General features: G+C 42.4%; 2 protein-coding genes across 2 annotated transcripts; one reads left to right on the plus strand and one right to left on the minus strand.

Moving 5' to 3' along the window:
• Window positions 1–43: 43 nt before the first annotated feature.
• On the plus strand, window positions 44–10,064 carry gsg1 (germ cell associated 1). Its single transcript, XM_026163733.2, has 6 exons — window positions 44–3,188; window positions 3,656–3,978; window positions 6,651–6,698; window positions 6,787–6,951; window positions 7,057–7,168; window positions 8,017–10,064. The coding sequence occupies exons 2-6, from the start codon at window positions 3,684–3,686 to the stop codon at window positions 8,495–8,497; spliced, it is 1,101 nt and encodes a 366-aa protein (XP_026019518.1). The 5' UTR covers window positions 44–3,188; window positions 3,656–3,683; the 3' UTR covers window positions 8,498–10,064.
• On the minus strand, window positions 9,366–14,101 carry emp1b (epithelial membrane protein 1b). The gene is made up of 5 exons (XM_026165713.2): window positions 13,848–14,101; window positions 12,237–12,324; window positions 11,583–11,691; window positions 10,742–10,882; window positions 9,366–10,629 (listed from the first exon to the last, which is right to left on the minus strand). The coding sequence occupies exons 2-5, from the start codon at window positions 12,312–12,314 to the stop codon at window positions 10,463–10,465; spliced, it is 495 nt and encodes a 164-aa protein (XP_026021498.1). The 5' UTR covers window positions 12,315–12,324; window positions 13,848–14,101; the 3' UTR covers window positions 9,366–10,462.
• Between the last annotated feature and the right edge of the window lie 7,085 nt (window positions 14,102–21,186).

Below are 21,186 nucleotides of genomic sequence, written 5' to 3' on the forward strand. Positions count from 1 at the left end.
AGGGGGGAAAACATGTGAACCATTGTGTGCTTTAATACGACTCTCCTGAACTCTGGATGGAAGTCCATTCTTCTAATGCATGTTTTTTTCATAGTAATTAAGCTATTCCCCACCTCATACCCTGTAGATAAGAGCGCTTTCACTCAGGGACACCACTCCCATCAAGATGGAAATGTTCAAATAAAGCAAGAAAAAAAACCTTGCTATAACGTTACAAAATTGCCAGGTGCCCTCAGTGTAGGAGTGGAGTATTCATAACAGTTCTAAGTATGCTAATCAAAGGGTGTGGTTTTCAAGAGTATTTAAAGTATTGCTATGAATTTTTGGCTGGTATTATTTTCCTTCTTTCATAAAGGTTAGTCTAGTGTAACCTCTGTTAAAGGAGGTATTAAAGGAAAGCACCTTACTTTAGTATGTAGAGAACTCCACCGGCTGTTTTATGGCTGCCACAGATACTTGCAGGTCACTCAGCTCATGTAGAACCTTCTTAAGCAAACTGACTGTCCAACCACACTGCGTGGCATGTCAGTTACCTGCTTTGTATGATGAAGTGCACCTGTGTTGAATCGTATGCATTCATCATTTAGGTTTTTCTTACATGACTAAAAATAGTTAAAATACCTAACACTGGGGAAAGGGTTGAAGGTTAAAATGGTTTATATGAGATGGAAATATTGAGTGAAGTGGGTAATACTGGGTTGCTAGATAAATGGTACACATTTGCTAAAAGTGGTGATAATAACAATGGTTATTTTACACAAAAAACATCAAAGCCCAAATACCTCTGTGAATTAAGCTGAAAAAGCACAGACATGCAACACAGTGGAATGGAGCTAGCTTTAGCTATGCTTTGGTTATGATTACATAAGCTAAAGTATATCAAGTACAACATGGTGAAAGAGCATGATCTAACAATAATGGCTAACATACCTAACAGCAGCTAAAGGATAAATGGTCAAAGTAGTTAAGCATACATTACAACATAATGAATAAAATAGCGTACAATAGCTAAAGGATAAGTGGTTCAGATTTGGTATAAAAAAAACCCCTGAAATAGTTAATATTACCTAAAAACAATGGGTAAGATATCTCACATTAGCTAAAGGCTAACAATTGAAATATTAAGCATTAAAAATAATTGATAACTGAAACGCTTTAATACTAAAAGTGACAATTTAGCAAATAAATAGAATTAACTGACTAAAGGCTAAAAGAAATGCAGCAGTTAGCTTAAAAAAATGGTGATACTTGAGGATAAGTGTGGGCCTTGTACTGTCATCAAGCCCATCTTTCTGTTATCTGGTTTCACTCACCTCAACATGAACGTGGTTATCGACTGAGAAAGTGAAGCCAGAGTTTTCCCAGTCTAGCTGCAAGGGCACAAAAGAGCCGTCTTTGGCAGCGTTGTTGTCACATTCTTTAATATAAAGAGTGACATTAGTAATTTGAGCTATGGAGGTGTTAATTGACAGCTTTCATGTCATTGCAGTATTTTTCAGGGATGGCTTTTGCTCGGCACATGGACAGGAAAACACCACATTAACAGCAGAGCAGGAAACTAGATGTGTAACTATTTATTTATTTACTTAGAAATATGTTCTAGATAGTTTCCTCATCAACCGGTCGGCCTCCTCGCAGATCTTTGCGCTCTTGCTCCTTCATCTGTTGTCGTAAGGCCTCATCCATGATGCTGCCAGTATCACCCAACTTCTCCCCCCTCCTCCTCCTTGGCCTGGAAGGAGACGGTCAGAGAAACAAACTGACTCCCATCCCATATACGTGTACTGCACATGCTGCATGTCTGAGCATGCAATAAAGGTGGGTGTCTGTGGGTGGGCTGCACCTCCCTCTTGTGTCTGCACTTTAAGGTATTCTGGATGCATTCTTTCATGCATCTCTCTTATCTGTAGTTTATCTCGATCTTTCACCTCATCCTGCAACAGCTTCTCCTCCAGCTGCTTCTGGATCTGCTCACCAATCCTCTGCCTTAGTCTGATATAACAAACATGAGGTGACAATTCTTCTAATTTACATCCACTGACTTCAGCAGCATGATGATTGCAAAGTGATCTTATGGCAAAGCTCATAAATCCTTTCGGTCTCCAACCTATTGATTCTCCTGCGTATCTTGTTTGACTCTGCTGAGCGCTCTAAACCAGCTGAGGTAGCCACACACCCATAATAGAGTAGTCCATGTGAATGTACGCCAGACCTACTGTATATTAAAAAATAAATAAAAAAGGCTTTTCTCATTCACATGTCCAGGAGCTGCTTCCTGCCAAGTGCTGGGCCTTGACCTCCATCTCCCTCAGGCCGTTCTGGGTTCTGAATAAATCAATTTAGTATATTTTAGTTTCCTCTGCTGTTTAGATTTCTGTATGAGGAATAAATAAAAGATTTAAGATGTAACTGTGGTGTTATTAATCTAGAAGTCAAGTGTCAGTGATGATATTCGTAATGGCTTCGCTAGTGTTACAGCTGTAAAATGTGTTTTTCTTTTCCATCATGTGGATGTCTGGGCACGTGAGTGTTTCCTCCCATATTGCAACCTGGCACCAGGATGCAATATGGGAAGAATGCAAGCCTGAAGAGGCAGTGTGATGTTTTGAGCAGTGTTCTGCTATTAAACCTTTGCACACCTTCAGGGGTCTAGTGGACCCCCTATAGCCAATCACAGTGGAGTAGCCACGTCTTACAATCAGAGAGTTATGGTGCACACATATAGTACTGGGTAGCACTATAGCCCCTGTCACTGTTTTCAAGGTCATTTTTGATTTCTACATGAACAGAGCGCTGCTTGCACTTACAGGCTGGAAAGTGTTGAAGGAGGGTGGAGATGAGAGGCAAGAGAGATGAATGAAATAGATCAAAATGAGTCTAGGAACCAAAATAAAAACAGATGGAACAGAGTTGTCTGTTTTGGATTTATAAGGATGGATTAAAGAGGAGGAGTGTGTGCTTGTGTGTGTGATGCTCACAGTTGTGTCTGACTGCCGGGGTCGGATCATAAAGACTGACAGACACACTGCTCGCAGAGGTCAGTGTGACGGCCAAAATCCTCCATCACTCTCAGTATCTCATGAGGAGTGAGAGGGAGAGCAGAGCTGTGAGGGGAGCCAGGTTTCTCTTTCACCTTCCACACTCACTCGATGATGCAACTGAGGACAAAGTGAGGGAGGCTGAAGCAGGTGAGTGCGCTTTAATTCACCGCTTGACACAAAGTGCTCAGACGTATTAGTTTGAGCATCTGTCTCCCGGAGAGCTTCCATAGCGACAGCTATTTTCACCCGTTTTCCTCCTCTGATTTGGCTGTCTGTCTTCCCACCAATTACCAGCAGTGTGTGATTTTCTGTCACAGTCTTTTTATTCTTTAAATGTGATTAGTAGTGTAAAACCAATCAGGCCCCCTTCACTCTCTCTTTTAAATGCCTCACTAATCTGAGGCAGTTGGGTAGAGCCGCTTCTCCTTGGAAACTAATAACAGGCTGCTGGTATTTTTAGTGGCATGAGTTATACCTGACGTCAAGCAAATTTAACAGATTCCCTTATGAAGCATTTCATTTACATTGCAAGATTATTTTTTTTTAACTTGCTGTTTAAATCGAGTCAAACACGTCTCAGTATCATGTCTCATTCCCTGTTTCTCCTCCATCAGCCCAAGCCCTCATTTAAACCCTCGCGCGATGGCATTCGTGCAGCGGATGCGCTCCCCTTGCCTCTCCTTTGTCCAGACATTTTTGTCTCTCCTCCTGAGCACCACGGCCCTCATGTCCTCCTACTGGTGCGTGGGTAAGCAGAAGGTGCCCAAACCGCTGTGTTCGCCCACCAAGCAGACCAATTGCATCCCCGTTCCCGGCGTCTCCAACTCCTCCAGGATTCAGTTCTTCTGGGAGACCGGCGACGACCGCTTTGTCTTCCCCAACTTTCACACCGGACTGTTCATCATCTGTGAGGAGAACATCTACATAGATGAGTGGGGTGAGAGAAAAGAGGGGAGTGGGTAGAAATGTGACAAGCCCAGAATATTGTGATTGATTTCTGTTGTGTAAAGTAAAAACAAAAGTCAAACAGAAGTCCTTACTGACCACAATGGAGAGTCAAAGGACAAAGTTGCTCAGTTTCTTACAAAAGCCCAGACGTGGCGCCGCTGACCCTGAAGGGGATTAACAGGAATAGGCACTAATGAATGAGAGAGCACTGGATTTGGACAAAGAAGCTAAAAATAAGCACCGATGCTCCTCTCTAATTTATCTAGTGATGCTTGTAACATTCAATCAGTATCACCGGAAGGTTTTTTATAAGCACGCCCTGATCATACTTGATGATTAAACTGCGTGGTGAGTAGCCAAACAAGGTTAGCCAAACATCTGCCCAGAAACAGGAAGCGAAAGGAATCCTTAGTCCAGCATTAGACACCGAAATGGGTGACAGGAAGAGAGGAAGTGCAAGGTGGTAATGTGAAGTGAGGACTCAGGTGTGTTTGTACGTGTGCGATTGTGACTGTATTTGGGTGGGCGCTCGGCACAAAGAGGATTATCATCTGTGTTTATGTTCTGCTAGCCGAGATTTAGACTTCAACAGCATGACTCAATTATGGATTAAAACCCGGAGAGAGAAAGATTGATAGGATTCACAAACATCGACCTTCACCGTCTCATTTGCAGCTGATCTGCATCAGATTTGAAGGATGATTATCAATATTTACGATAAGCCCCTTCAAAAATTCAACTGACATATATGGTTAATTAAGTAAAACTCCACATTACAATACGCGAGCTGTGCATGCACCCTAATCTCGTGGTCTCCAGCTATCTGTTACCATGTCTGCAACAGAGTAAATCAAGTGTTGAGAGAGAAAAGGCTTTCTCCTAGCAGCCCATCCAAACAAGCCGTACTTGTTCAGTTATTTTCTAATCATGCTGTCATGAACTTTAATATTTAACATGCTAACTGGGGCCTGTAGAGTCTGAGATAGAGCACTTTGGGGGGGTTTTCAATTTCTTTGAGCGTTGGATGATCTGAGCCCACTCCTTGGAGAGGCGTGTGGCTCAGGAAGTAGATCAGGTCATCTGCAACCTTCATATTAGTCATTTACTAATTTGTGGTTCGATTCCTGACTCCTTCAGTCTGCATACGTGTGGGCAAGATAATGAACTCTGTTGCTCCTATTAGTATTAACGTGTGTGTGAATATTAGACAGAGAGCGCTTAGTTTAAAAAGGGGTTGCAGTCAGGGCTGTCACCTCACAGCAGGACTCAAATCCACAATCTCGCCCAGGCCTTTTCTGTGTGGAGCATGTTCTCCCAGTGTCTGTGTGGGTTCTCTACAGGAACTTTGGCTTCTTCCCACAGACCAAAGACATGCAGTTAGTGGGGTTAGGTTAACTGGTTGGTTCTAAATTGTTCATAACAAATGTGACGTTGAATGGTTTACTGTCTGTGTTAGCCCTGTGACCCTGTGGCAGCTGGGATAGACTCTTGGGTCCCTTCTGTTTTCAGATTGTTTAGAAATGACCTTATAACCCAGATTGATGGGCAGTAACTTCTCTAGGATCATTGATGTCTTTCCTCCTTATCACTGTATTAACACACCTGACTGCTCCAGATCAGCAGTCCTCCAAAACTGCTTTTACAGAGGTGCTCACACTCACTGATGATCGGTTAATTAAGTGCGTTTGATTATCATTCTCTACTCTCTTAATTCCAATGAAATCAGTAAGGAAGGCATTTAGCCTTAGTGTTGGTTTAATAAATAATATCAGTGTAATAAGTCACGTGTTTTTTACAACCTCCTACGGATGTGAGGATGCTGTTTACTTATAATTATGTCCTGACACATAACACCGTAGAATAGAAAGAGTTTGCACTTTCTTTTTTACACGACTGAAATTCAAAAATAATTCAAAGCAAGTGCGGCGCGGTGTCCTTGGGAGCTCTGAGCACCAATCCAAAGATAAAAATCAAACAAAGCAAATGAAGAAAACCTATAACAACACAGAGGGGAGCGCAGAGTGATGAAGGCCACGAGCACGCGGCTGTGTGTGTTCATTACTGTGTTTTTCTTAATGCACTTTGCACATGCGTGTTCAAGTTAGTGAAAATCTGTTCCTCATTTCTCCCCCTTTATTTGCATCTGTTTTTCTTAAGTCTCCGTATGCTGTACTTTCAGGGCCACCTCGGTGTAGAGCCATATGGTACTCTAATTATTTCAGCTGCCATGTAAACAATTAGATAAACAGGCTACAAAGAGGCTTAACCCACTACTGGCACACGTTGCTACTGTTTTTAACGCACGGCCCGTTTGATTGGTGGAAACAAAATGCGGCAATATTGAAATGAATCTAATCTAATCTAATGTTATAAAAATGGAAAACACAACAGTCTCAATGTGTGACCCTGTAGCCACAATCTTTCGAGATCTGAGCTAATCTTTTAATCTCCTATCACCAGGTTAACTCAGGCCATTACAGCACTCATGCAAACGGTCATCTCAAATCTGGTTTCTCACACAGTAATTCGATTGCAGTGTTTATTTACACTGAGAGTAATTACGCAGGGACTGGCGGATTTTGGGGAGAGACAATGCTGCAATGGGTCTTACATAAAACATTTCCAGAGCAAACTCTTCTCATGTTTTCTTCTGATTTCTAGAGGAAAAGTGTCGAGGCTTTTACACACTCCCCCCAGGATCTGAAAAAGGTAAAGTTTTGCGGTTTCTCCCGCAGTGTCGTTTGAAATCCGTTCCCTCATCTGTCCCCTCTCTCAGCCTCTCCTCCTCCTTCTACAGCAATGCTTTGGCTGTCGCTGTCAATGGAGCTCGTGAATATCGGTCTGCTGTTAATCAGCTGCATACTGCTGTCCGTGCAGCTGTGTATCAGGGCCTGGTTTCCCTCTACGCAGCACTGGGGCCAGCTGCTCAATGCTTTTGCAGCTGTCTTCACAGTCCTGGGAGGTACAATATTTAGATGCATAGTCAAATCAGAGTGACTTCTGTTAACACCGCAGAAACACCGACAGAGTGACCAGGTTGTTACATTTCCTCGTTTTGTCCTCTCAGGTCTGCTCGGGATGGTCGGTCACATGATGTTCATGCAGGTGTTTCAGACCACTGCCTCGATGGGACCAGAAGACTTCAAGCCACATAGTTACGGGTACTCCTGGGCATTCTAGTGAGTTCTTTAACCATTTATATTACGTAGAAGATGTAGAAGATCACAGTGGTTCAGCCCAATTAGTTGTTCCCTCTCTGACTCAGACCATACTGGTATGATGATAATCTATTCCTCATGTCTATTGCTAAGTGCTTGTCTGACTGACTAAAATTCTTGTTTTGGGGATGAAAACAGGAGAATAAACATTCTTTTCCTGGCTCTTATGTGAATCAGACCAATTTTTTTCCACACCAAATTCCTTGAGCTGTTTGTTTGGGATTCTTTGTGGGACCTCTCAATCAGCTGGGGATCAAGTCCCTCCAGCTTGTCACGCTACTGAAATGCCCTCAAATCATTTGCCCACTTAAAACGACAGTTTTACAACTCTCAGCTTCTGGAAATAAGTTCTTCTGCAAACACACAGTTGCTTGATGCGTTTTAGAGACACAGTACTGTGCAAAAGTCTTGAGTCATCCCTCATTTCTTTATATATTTTATTTAGGAAATAGGTGCATCAATTTATTGCAACGGATTCCAACATACATAGGATACAATATGTGTATATTCTATGTAGAAATACAATATAGCAAAGTCCTGTGTCATTTTTTAAGGACATGACTTTCAGATACTGTTTATCTGCTTTAGGCCTGCCAATTCTTCTTTTCCACTTGTCCAGTATAAATAGTATAAAAGTCAGAGTTTCTGAGTTTTCCCTTTAAGTCCAACTTCCAAGTTGAAGTTAACAATCCAAGATGGTAGTAGGGCACCAAAAAGCTACTCGGAATAATATTACTACTTGTGAAAAAACAAAACGTTGTGAAACGTTTGTGATGCCGTTTCTGTTTCTCCTCCTCTGCCTCCAACAGTGTGGCCTGGCTTGGCTTCACCATCTGCATGGCTGCAGGTGTCTCCACCCTGAACAACTATACCAAAAAGGTCCTGATGGTGGGTCCCAGGCGTGCCTCTGACCTCAACCCCTGCAGCTTTAACTTTATGGGACTTCTGCCACCTGCTCCTTACTACACACCACCAAATCCTGCCTCCAACCTCACCTGTCCCCTGTCTCCTCCTCGGATCTCCCACTTGTCTCCCTACTATGCCCCCCCTTCGGAAACATTGCCGCCCTCCGCCCCCACCCCAAGGCTCACGCACTCCCATTCACTTCCTATCTCGATTTCTAAGTCCTTCCCTCCTCCCCCCTCTCACCCTGCACCTGGATCACCTTTTCACCGTCTGTCCCTGCCCTCACCATCTCCCTCACCTACACCACCCGTCTCTTACCACACGACCCTCCCAAGACACCAGGAGAGTCATTACGAGCAGGAAGAGGACTACAGCCCCCTCTGAGGACCTACACCTCTCTTAGAAATGCTGTGTGCTGGGAATATTAAACTTTATAGAACATGGTCCCAAATTCCCTCCATTTCTCAGTTTGAGGTCCTGCACCCATAGGTAACAATCACATTTACACAATGTTAGAAAACACAAGTTCTGTACTGAAAAAATATGTAATATTAACTTTTTCTGCTTGTTGTAAATAAATGCAAACACAGTTTTGCATTCTCCTGTTTGTTGTGGAGCAATTTTGGCCCACTTCTTTATAACGTCTGTGAGCACATGGGGATAATTTTGTGTTAATACACAGAGGCAGTTAAAGATATACTTCGTTTTTCCTCTCTCTTTACTTCCTTCTAAACCCATTCATGTTACTAATGGACGTCATCTGTTGTGAGATGTTGCCGTGTTTCTTCATAAGTGTGTGAATGTGAGAGTGAATGAATAGTGGAATTGTAAAGCGCTTTGGGTGCCTAGAAAACCGCTATATAAATGCAATCCATTATTATTATTATAAGATTACACAACTTTTTTGTATTTATTAATTTATTTAATCAGAATATTTGAATATTTGTAAAATAAACTTTTTTTTTTTTAGAACATAATAAAATTTTAACATTTGATGTGTTTCCTTTGGACTGCTTTTGTTAGAAAATAACATTTTAGTGATTCATAAACCAGTGTATTCATTTGTTATTTACAATCTGCAATGTCTGTTATTTAAATGAAGAACATGTGGATAAAGACTGAGCATAACACAGAAACTCCTCATTATGTATAAAATGTATATCAACCTTCACTTTGTGAGCCAGTGTAGTTAATTAAGAAATCCATATCATGACAACTGGAGAAGAAAAATAAAAACACCTCCAATAACTGATTGAAATTCACGTTTTAATATAGTAAAAATCACCGTCAGTGTCATTCATCATGACGTACAAAGATAGCAAAAATAAACAAGAGCATACAGAGCATCATGGGAAACAAATTATATTTACACACTACATCTCATACACCAAGAGTAAAGCCAGTTGCCTTTCAGTGTGGAAGCAGGTTTAATCTGGGTGATCGAATCTATGCTTTTAGAAACTAATGTGATTACATTTACAACCAGAAAAGACAGCTGAGTCTTTGAGTTATGTAAAATGGCAACTTTCAAACACTCCATGAGAACGTAACCAAAAGGCTTTTATGTGTTTCACGCTGAAACAAAGTAAATTCATTTTGCCTTTACATTTAGTATTAAACTGTATCTCCAGGGTTTGATTTGGTGTCTTCCCAATTACAAACAATTACAGCACAACCTCAGCAGCATCATAATATCGGCTTTCCACCGTATATCTTTGTATAGTCTTATTATATTTTTATATATTATGTAAGACTTCAAACAGATTAGCTACGGGTTGATTGCATTATGTTTTCACTCTGTTTATTCAGTGGCACACTGTATGAAGTAATACAAGGGCAAATTAAAAATTAAAAATCAATAAACTAACAACAAAAAAAAAATCTAAACAATAAAACTCACCCATTTCCATATTATAAATGTACATTACAAACTGTTTTTTTTTTTATAATAGAGGGATATTAATAGGTCTTAGTCTATGATAGCATCTTATAAACAATAAGGCCTTTTTTTATGTAATTAAAAAAAATAAAGGATTGTTTATCATTAGATGCCCTCAATAAATCCAGCCCCACTCTGGGCTGGAAATACACTCAAATACAGCTGTGATCGACTGAGCCTGCAGAAATAAGCCCGAAACTCCGATTATCTGAAAGCAGGCTCAGTTAAACACCAGTATGTATTTGAGGAGGATCAGCAGATCTACTATATCTATAGCTGAAAATACACTAGCAGCTCAAATCTGATGTCCAAAACAGATACATGTAAACACAGACCACACACTGTAATTAAAGCCAGATTTTAGCTGGAAGAGCAGATTCAGTTAAGGGTTCCAGGTTTGAATTCTGGAGCTACTCCGCAGTCTTCTTGCGTAGCACGAAGTAAATGATGGAGGAGAGGAATGTGAGAGCGAAGGCGATCCACGCCAAAATGAAGCAATGGCCGTAACTACCCAGACTTTGTTCATTAGTATGGAAGCGGTCTGTGTAGATGGAGGCTGCGATCATGATGCACAGGCCTGAAGTGAAGGAAACATGGAGACGAGTGAAGATGCACATCAGCGGATGTCATACAGAGAGAAACACCCTCAGTGAAAGGAATAAAACATAAGAGAAAAAAGAAATACTCACAGGCAAGGAACTGAAAGACACCAGAGACGAGGAACCTCTGTCCTTTGGGGAGGGTGAAGAGTTGAGCCACAAATACGAAGATTCCAATGATGGAGAATATACAAGCTAGCACTGAGCTGGCCTGCACTGCTTGGAGGTAACCTGCAGGCGGAGCCAGAGAGAGCAAACGCAATGAAGATACAGAGTGTGTGAAAGGGTGTGGGGGGTGTAATAGCTTAAGGACACTCCCTGGAAACGGCAGCACTGCAGTCACATTGAACCTTTGAAAATCTCAGACACAGTTGCAATGCTGACAGGCAGGAACATTATGTTCAAACACGCCAAATGCTTTATGGTAAAAAGACGCTGATCACAAACAGCTAAAACAGTCTTGTATGTTTGACTCAAGGCAATAACTGCATACCAAAGGATTAGGAAAAAGTCTTCATTTGCAATGCAAATAATACAGAATTTGGGTGAGTGTAAACTCATTGTGTGTCCCACCAAATGATGCAGATAAAAAGCATGTTCCTGGATTCAACTCTCAATGCTTAAAATAGGTGTTATATTTAATGTGTGAGCTCCAGGCCCCAAAGTATTGTATCAGATAGTACTCTTAACAGAATGCACTGTATATATATTTAAATCTTAGTTGTCTTCCCTTATAAATGGAGCATCACTGTTTAAAATCACAATGCAGTCACAGTGTGTTTGTGCATCTAACTGTGCCTGTGCAGCTCTGCTTAACACAACTGACCAGCTACATGTCATAGCATCAAACTATTACTAATCTCTTACTTTGATTCTACACATACGAAAACGTAACACTGAGAGGTGCAAGCATGGAAACATGTTCTCTTACTCTCTGGGTAGGTTGATGGAAGATCAATAGAATGCCATGAGTTATTCACGAAAACCCAGCGGGCCCATATATCAGTGGGCATGTTTCCGGCTGAGATGACCCACCAGGCCTGACGGGGAAGACAAAGACAATATTTGCAAAAATATTAACAGAATTCTTGTGTGCTAAAGTAAAAGCGGTGAATCAGTATGAGTGGAAATTAAACAGGTAGATACTGCAGCAGCAGTTATGGTGTGCATTTGCAGGGGGAAATTATGACAATATGAAGAAGGAATTCACTCGTTCCTTTAACTGAGACAAATCTCACTCAGGTATGCAACAGTGGCTGCAACGCAGGTGAGACTCGCATATAGGTATCCGTACTTGTGTGACGTATCTGGGTAAGACGCTCAGCGGTATGGGGTAATGACACAGAACTCGTCACCATATATCGCACAGAAATGTCAAACATGTGGCCATCCAGAAGAACAGCTGGCCGCACGCCGAGAAGGAATGAATTCCTCAACAGATGAATCAGTCTCAACTCTTTGCCCATCCATCATGTCAGAGATGCACAAGGCCTGAAGCTAAGGGAGGAGGCCAGCAGCAATGCTGGGGCAATTATGCCTTGAGCATGGAAGAAGTCTATACACGGATAACAAGAATTGCACTTACATTGTCAATAGTGGCTGTCAGGAGGATGATGATGCAGGCGATGTGGAGAACAAAGATGGCGGCGAGGAGAATCAGCATGATGACTGTGCTGCAGAGAGGAAGGCACAACTTTAACATGTAACAGGGCGAGTAAAATAAACCAAGCAGACTAGGAGGGAACAGTCAAGCGTGGCCTACAGCTAACTCATTGTGTTGTTTGGTTTTTCTTTAGTAAAGGAAGCCTTTCGTGCGAGTCCCAAGTGTGTGCGCGCGCACACACATCCTCATGAACGCACGCATTCAGTGCACCAAAGCTAGGCCCAAACCTGGCACCCGCTCAGGGCGTGGCTTCTTAACGTCTAATTACCCTGGTTTACGGCTCCCAGTAAAAGAATCAGAGGTGCTGATGGGCAATTGTGTTTCAAACAAAATCAGTGTATCCCTGGGAAAGCAGATACCTCTGGTATAGAGACAACTGTGGAGGAAAGTTCATGACAGGCAGATGAGTTTAGGCTTGTCTCAGGGCATGGTGATTACAGTGGAGGAACCTGCCACTCCCTAAAATAACTGTAGAGACTACACTCTGTTCTCTGCACCTTGATGCTCCACACCTGATCCCTTTAGTCTGAATCGGACCGCTCGATATCTCCCGACTTAAAAAATAAACTTAAGCCTAGCTTTAAAAACTGTTCCCCCTGACTGATTAGTCAAAAAAGATGACTCCGCCCATGAGATATCAGTTAGTTTAGAATTTGCTAATCTAATGTATACAAGAGCTATGTTTGGCTGTAGCTAACAATAAGGCTGCTCTGGGTGTGAACAGAGAAAGAGGCACATCTGGAATGCGCTGGTTCTCTGGGCTGATAAAGGAGTGTTCATGGGATGGGTCCTCATACACGCTTCACACGCCCGCCAGTTCCCTTACTTTCATACGCAACCACGCACGTGTACAAAAAGAAAAGGGGAGGGGGGCTCGCGCACTGTGATCACACATACTGGCACATCCCCGCAAAGTAATTTCCCACGTTTTGCCCACTTCCAATCTAGTGACAGCGAAGGCAAATATTGGCTCTGCGGCTCAGCCTGAAGGCAGAGAACGCAAATACAGAAAGAAGGACCAAACTTTAATGAAAAAAAGCTGTGAGCAGATAAACAACAACAATAACAACAAAGTTAAAGCTGATGCTTTCATTTAAAACACGCACACTGAGCACTTTGATCAAAGAAGACATGTTGACTGCTCCTGTGGGCTTTCCCCCCGACTAAATCTGAATCTAGCATATTTTCCATACACAAAATAGACCACATTTGTTTGGGGCAAGATCTGAGAATGTAGCAAAACCACAAGTCCTGATGCAGGAACTGAGACTGGAGCAAAACCTGGTGAGGAACAAGTTGCTTTAACGGTAGAGCAAAGAAAGGTAAACCGGCTCTACTTCACAGATGCACAGACACACACGTCTCCACACTTTAGCCTTTTTTATCATTAGATTTTCTTATCTTCCAATGGAAAAAAAACCCCCCAAAACATTAATGCAAAACTACAAAACAAGCTTCTATTCAAACATCACTCAAGCTTGATGAAACACCTGTAGAAAAGAAGCAAAAGAAGAAGAAGAATCTTTGACTTACTGTTAGGTGGCTGTTTGTCTCTTCAAGTCTAATTCCTCCTGCTCTCAAAGACACCGATTTCAGACTGTGTCCAAATGTACAAACACAAGTTCTACTCAATCTGCCCACTATTTTACCCTGCCCTCTTTTTAAGTCCACACCCAGGACAAGCCTCTTGCTGACTTGATCACATAATCTCTGCCCCTTTTTCTTTCTGTCCCGTCTCTTCCTCCTCGACTCTTCACTCATCGTCCCACCCTCCCTCTCTCTCTATGTGTACACATACCAACGCTCAAAAGGACACTTAGTTTCTCTGTGTTTGGTGTGTTTTGCCTTTGTCACTCAGCTGATGGTGGTGATTTTCTCTGTGAGGACACACGTGATGATTCACTGACATTATGTGGGAAAAGCAGGGGGGGGGGGGGGGGTGTGTTAAAGCCTTGGAAAGTGATTTTACGCATGTTGCCATGGCAGCAGACTGTAACCACCCAAAACACAATCACATTGTTACTAGTGTGTGTATGTTATGTACCAGCAATCATAACTTAGCTGCGCAGACGCACACAAACACACATAACTGAATTTATTGTTTCTCCCTAATCACTGCCATTCGCCTTTTCCAGCTTTTGTTACAGAGGAAGAGGTTTCAGGATAAAGGAATGTTGGTGCTTGCCATCGAGGGAAAAATAGCTGGAGGCCCAAACGAGTGCAGCTCGTTGCTTAAGTGAAAAAGATGGAGCAGAAAAGGGGGAGGAGGTTCTTTGCAGAAAGTAGGGTGGCAGTGAGGTATTTCACGCCGCTCGAAGTTCATTAGTTATTACTTATTATTACTCGTCTGTTCCTGCTGATGATTGAGGTTCTCCCAATGACTCCAGTGAGTCAAAGTCATCTGCTTCTTTAGCAGATCGCACAGATTACTCACAGGAAGAACCTTACAGAGGGAATCTATTAGGCTTGTCCTCATTTTCAGTGCCATGCAGGCTGTGTGTACTGTAGGAATAGTGGACGTATGGGATCGGGGTATGTGTAAGCATCCTTGTGAGCCTTCGAATGAGCCTAGCAGCATGGCAGTTCAGTGGTTAGCGCTGGCCCTGGGTTCAACCCCAGATATAGGTCATGTGTCGAGTTTGCATGTTCTCCCCATGCTTGAAATCATGATAGGGCGAAGCAGTTCTCAAGTTTCACTGTAGTTAAATTAAAGTTTAACACTATGAAATCACAGGATTTCATAGATAATCATAATAAGTAGATTTCTTATCTCAGGTACACATCATCTCAGTTGTGACAGCCGTATCCCGACCCACCTTCTGTTTACGAGGGGAAACCGTTCTACCTGTGACTCATGCTGAAGCCACCCTAGTTTGAGTCAAAGAATAAGAATTTCAAGCTGAAGTTGAGCATGACAGGTTTCCTTTCAAAGGCGATCAGTCCATATCATCATAAACTATTTCATTACGGCCTAAAATGTGTTACACAACCCACAGCAAATCAAACATTAACAATGCAGCGTGCTGGTGTCAGAGCCTCATAACTACATCTAACAGCAGTTACACTCTACATCCTGTTTTCCCTCACAGTAATGGACACAGTAAGAGGCGAAGACCGAATTAGAAAAACCAGAATTTCCACATCGTGGTTGTATGCCTCTATTAACCAATCAAGTTGAAACATGTTAGTTAGTTGTCCAAGTTGGTGGTGTGAAAATAGATGCTGTCTGCTTCACAGAGTATGAGGATAATACTCTGTGATTTCTGACATCTACAAAAAAAACAAAAACTAATTTGACCTGGATTTGTTAAGCTCTGTTGTAACTGTTTTGCTCTGTGTGTAGTGTATGAGTGTGCAAGTTCAATGGGCAATAGAGCTAATGTGTGAATAACAAAGGCTTACACACAACAGTAGACAAAGCTACAAATATAGATGCTGCTGCAAGAAGCTGCACATTAAGAGCAGAAGCTTCATGGAGCACCGGACGACTACGCTATACAACAGTCATGCTGTTTCCATGTGAGCCACCAAGTCTAGTGTGACTAACTCAGAAAAAGAAATATGAATTGTAGCCACAAGTTCCTCTTTTTAAAAGAGTCGCTGACATCACAGCAACGAGTGCCTTCGACTTTTTGAGTATGAAATGTCATCATATTTTAATTTTAGCTCATTTTAAATTTGTGTAAATTGTTCCCACACAGTTAGAACTTGAAATGCCACTTGCATTGTAAATCCCTATGACAGGTGAACTTACAGTAAAGCACGATGATGTCAACCGCGCGGAAGCACGAGAGGCGGAGACTAGTTCAAAGTTTGAATTCGGTCACTAGGCAACTGCAGCAAGTGTAAGGGCATATGGCGAGGATAAAGACGAGCTGATGAGCAGCAAAATTGATAGAGTATTCTGCGTGTGATCATTTAGTCTACTGATTATATCTCTGACCATTTGGACGTTTTGATCTTTAAACGAGGTTTGCAGCAGAAGGAAGTGGAAGGTGGCACTTCCTGAAAAAAACTAATTTGATGACAAAAATAACAACAGATGCAAGTAGGTAGGAAAGTCAAACACAATGTAGATGAAGCATCCAAAAATAATCTGTGTGTGGACTGGGAGGCTGAGATCACTTGTTTGCTTCTGCTGAGAATTAAAGTATGGCTAACAACATTTCTGAGTCAAAAGCTTGGCGGTGAGTTAGCATCGTATTAGGCTACCTCGGCCTCAGGTATGAGCCAGCAGGATAATAGCACACTTGCAGACCAGAGCAGAGGCTGCTCGAGGTCACAGCAGGGCTCACTGTGTGGCTCATAACATGAAAGCACGCACACAAGCATGCTTCCATACAAAACACTGTTGTCTCACATTGTTCTTTAGTATGACAAGAGCAGAATCAAGACTACAGAAGCCTTCAGATGAATGAGTGGTCTTTCATTCATTCACTCACTCTTTCAACACTCTCTATTTCTGATGCCGCGCCTCGGTCACCTGACCTATCGTTCCACGTCCCGCCCTATGGGAAAGCTTTCGAGTCCGTTGAAATTGCGCACTTCAGGTTTTAGAATGCAGTTGCATACATCATCCAGCAATGTACGCCAAACATCCTCTGTAGGAAAGCTGGGAGATCGGTGCATGTGATCATATCAAGTCCTGTAATTTGTGCAATGTGACTTCAGATAAAAAACTGCAACTGCTTAAAATATACAATCAGAAAAAAAGTGATATTGGCTGAAGAAAACAGGAGGAGAAAGGAGAAGACAAAGCTGTGAGAGGAGAATGCGGTTGGGCCTGCTCCTGTTCTGGGCGTGTCGACCCCACCTTGCAGCGAAGTTAAGCTCAGGTTTGCAACGTTCTATTCAGCGCGACAGGCCACTCCCTTCAGCCTGTTCATCTCGCCATAATATTAGAAAAGTGTTGGGAGTTTGAGGAAAAAAGCCCCAAAACAAAACAAAATGAATGCTTTCTTTGTTTTTTTGCCACATCAGTTATGCAAGAATCATGCCAGCCCCCTTTTTTTTTTAAGTTCTCGGTGTAATTTTAGGAGAGGAAATTGCCATGAGTCATGCATCAGTCAGCTATCATTTTTTTTCAGAGTGAAAAACTTAGCGGGTGTTTTGCACACCGCAGTTGTGCATGCAGCAGGAGGGGTGGGGAGGGGGGGGGTCGGAGCGTAGCCACGGCAGATTTCTCAGATCCAAACACAAGTCGACAAATCATGTGCCTCCATAACTGTTAAAGGAGAACCAATCAGGTGGCTTGCTCAACACACAGCCCTTTGTCGTGCTGGATCACTCAAAACAGCCGTCATACTGTGTGATCGACAGTGTTGTACTAATACTGATTCCTCCCCAGCGTATGCTCATTCATGGCGGTCCAATTTCGGTTTATTGCACACTGTTGGGTTCATTAAAGAGCTGAAAAGCAGAACTCAATCTGCTCTGCAACAATCGCAGGAACACACATTACTGCAAATGAGCCACGAGACCGACCAAGACAAGGGCTTCTCAATCATGGATTACCTGTCTCACCTTGAAGCCTTGAGCTAAGCCCTGCATTTTTGATTTAGCAGCTGTTTGCGGCACTGGTATTGCTAATCATTTATCACTTTGACACATGTTAAAATGTTTGGAGACGAGCCTCAGATACAGCCCAGCCACGTGATGCGGATGCCTGAACAAGGCGTACAAAAGAGCAGATCGCTACGTTTTGGTTGGGCAACGTCAAAATCCTTTAATGAAGGTGGCTGTTAGGAGCGAGGAGTGAGGGAGGATTTCGACACGACCGTGTGAAACAAAGCCATCCCAGCGGTGCCTACATGCCAACACAGTGAGCCTGACCACAGCCAAGTCGCTGGCGTATTTACACAATAGTAAAGCTCTCTGTCTGTGGTTAGCGTCTCACTCGCCTCATTCCTGTTCCATCTCACAATATGTCACACCCTGCTCTGAGATTTCTAAACCTCTCCTATAAAAACAGTGACTGGGACTCCTTGGAAGAAGCCAGAGTGAACGAAGGGGCCAGAAAAAAAATTGATGTTGAAACTCTTGATTTGCCAAGGGGCAATTGTGTAATTTCAAAAGTACACCATCACCCTTATCTCTGCTCCCGGTGTCACCAGACTGGTTCTGATGAAAAGCCCCGGAACAGGCATGTCAGCCAAGGCGTGAGCCGCTCGCTCAGTCACATGTACATAAAAGCGTTTATAAGCACAGGGATATGTGAGCAGAGCATCTTGAGAAAAGCAAATATGAACAAACTGTACTCCAAATTAATCAACTTCTAAGGGAGTTACTCACAGACAGAGAAACACACCAACACACAGAGTTTCCATTCCCACCCTCCTTTTCTCTGCTGCTCTGGGGCGAGATGGTCATCAGTTTCAGTTTCCAGTAAAACTTTTTTTTAAAAAGTCTTTCTTTAGACAAAGACATTTAAGATACCGTTCATTTAGGAACCAAAATGAGCAGCAGGGTAACACCTGTGATGTAAAAAAGTGGGTTAATTCATATTATTTACGACACTACTTTTTAATCAGGTGTTCTTTTTCTCTAAGACCTGATAAATATGGACAAAAATAACCATTGTTTTACAAAACTGGCCCCAGTTTTTCAATTTTAAAATACATGTTACCATTTAAGCAAAGTTACACTATAATAAGGTGTTAGTCTTCATACCCGACACACAGCTGTACACAGTGTTAGCATCTACTGACATAAACAGCTCAAAAGGTTTCAGGATTTTTAATACGAACTATTTCTTTTTTATATACAAATCATACCAAACCTTAGCTTGCTACCTTACTAGTACCAGGTTGGACCCCATTTTTGCCTTCATACCTGCTTTAATTCTTCGTGGCATAGATTCGATGAAGTGCTGGAAACATTCCTCAGAGATTTTGATCCATGTTGACATGACAGCGTCACACAGCTGCTGGACATCCATGATGTGAATCTCCTGTTAAACCACACCTGGTGACTGTGGGGGCCATTTGACTACAGTGAACCCACCGTTACGGTGTGGTGTGTTGTCCTGTTTGGAAGCAGCCAGGAGAAGATAAGCACGGTGTGGTTATAAAGAGATGGACATGGTGGGCGGCAATAATCAGGCAGCCTGTGGTGTTTAAATGATGCACAGTTGGTCCAAAGGGGCCAGAAATGTGGCATGAAAATATCCTTCACATCGTTACATACCGCAACCAGCCTAAACCGCTGGTACAAGACAGAATGGATCCATGCTTTCATGTTGTTCACGCCAAATTCAGACCCTACTATCTGAATGCCACAGGTCAAAGGAGTGTGCCCAGTCGTCTGACCCAACACTGACATTTCTACCCGGAGGACTGCTGCTTTCTGGACATTTTCCCAGTAGATCAACAGCTCCTGATTCACTCAGACCAGCCCATTTGGCACCAGCAACCATGCCACATTCACTTAAATCACCTTCATTCTTCATTCTGATGCTTAGTTTGAACTTCTCCATGTCTACATGCAGTGACCTGCTGCCATGAGATCAGCTGATTAGCTATTTCTATTAACGAGCAGCTGAAAAGATACACCTGAAAAATAACCTCATTTCTTTAAAAACAATCCTGAGTTCAACCTAATCTTTATTCTGAAAACATAATTTCAGATTGTTGGTGCCCGATGATGCAAATTATTTAAATTGCATATTCATTCATGCATATTTTTAACTACATTTTAAATACTACGTTATGAAGCACACATGTTTTTAGTTTCTGATTCAAACAGTTGAATCTATTTCAAAATTTCCACATTACAAAAAAAAATATCTAATTTCAACGATTTCATCTCACTTTTAATAGTGTGGTTTTGAACATACAGCTGTACGCACTGTTAGTGGCTGATATGAACAATTTTAAATACTTTAAACTGACGTCTAATGCTTATTTGTACAATTTCCTTTTAAACATATACTTGTAGGTGCTTTACAACATATTGTTCTGTTTTTTATTCGCCTGCTTAGTAACAAGAGATTTATTTATTCATTTACTGTTTTATTTACAACATACACTGTATATTTGAGCAAACACTGCAATACCTATTGAAGCAGGAGAAGAGAAGCTGAGAACAGAGGTAAACACTGTGTGAAGGGCCATCAAAATCAAATTAAGACATCAAAGAATCGGCTAAACGCACAGCTAAGAGAATTTATCTCTGAGCATTTGCTTGTGCCCCGCTGGCTGCCTGCCAGTGGTTTGAATAGAAAAGTGAGACAGGAGCAGCTTCGGGAGTCTATTATGAACTCGACACAGCCGAGGTTTTCTACAGTGGATGTGAGCCACTTCACTTTTGAAGGCTGCAGAACAACTTTGTGTGCGGTGAACGTTTTGTGTGTCGACTGTGGTGCCCTAGCTACCGTTTACATTTAATAAAAAAGAAGGGGAAAAAAGATAATGCCTCATATTTAGCTGAGCCAAACTGTCTCCATGGTTACTGGCTAGGGGTTTTCATTCTTGATTCACTTCCTCACCCAGGGCGCTCTTTCGTAGCCCTCCCCCTTCTTTCCCTTTGCTCTTATTACTACATTTAACTCCAGTTTGTCCCCGCGTGGTTTCTTCTTCTCTTTGGGACGATGTCTGCTCCTCCCGCTTCCTGCTCGGTGTCACCCCTGCGTTTATGCCTCCCACACAAAGCCCTGCGATCTCAATGAAAGCCAGACATGCACACTGTACTCATGCTCTGACTCTAAAGAAAACAACTCGTGCCTGTAGCTAGGCAACTCCAAATATGAGTCATCCCACTGCCGCGCCCATCAACTGATCAACACCCCCCCACCGCCGCCGCCACCACACACACACACACACACACACACACACACACACACACACACACACACACACACACACACACACACACA

Source organism: Astatotilapia calliptera, chromosome 4 (genome assembly GCF_964374335.1).
Source record: "Astatotilapia calliptera chromosome 4, fAstCal68.1, whole genome shotgun sequence".
Classification (NCBI taxonomy): domain Eukaryota; kingdom Metazoa; phylum Chordata; class Actinopteri; order Cichliformes; family Cichlidae; genus Astatotilapia; species Astatotilapia calliptera.

Excerpts from the sequence above, each read along its gene's own strand:
- gsg1 (XM_026163733.2), top strand. The coding sequence starts at position 3,684 with ATGGCATTCGTGCAGCGGATGCGCTCCCCTTGCCTCTCCTTTGTCCAG. Across the intron at positions 3,979-6,650 it reads CATCTACATAGATGAGTGGG|AGGAAAAGTGTCGAGGCTTT; the intron begins GTGAGAGAAAAG and ends TCTGATTTCTAG. Across the intron at positions 7,169-8,016 it reads GGGTACTCCTGGGCATTCTA|TGTGGCCTGGCTTGGCTTCA; the intron begins GTGAGTTCTTTA and ends TGCCTCCAACAG.
- emp1b (XM_026165713.2), bottom strand. The coding sequence starts at position 12,314 with ATGCTGATTCTCCTCGCCGCCATCTTTGTTCTCCACATCGCCTGCATC. Across the intron at positions 11,692-12,236 it reads TGACAGCCACTATTGACAAT|GCCTGGTGGGTCATCTCAGC; the intron begins GTAAGTGCAATT and ends CTTCCCCGTCAG. Across the intron at positions 10,630-10,741 it reads TGTCTTTCAGTTCCTTGCCT|GCCTGTGCATCATGATCGCA; the intron begins GTGAGTATTTCT and ends CCTTCACTTCAG.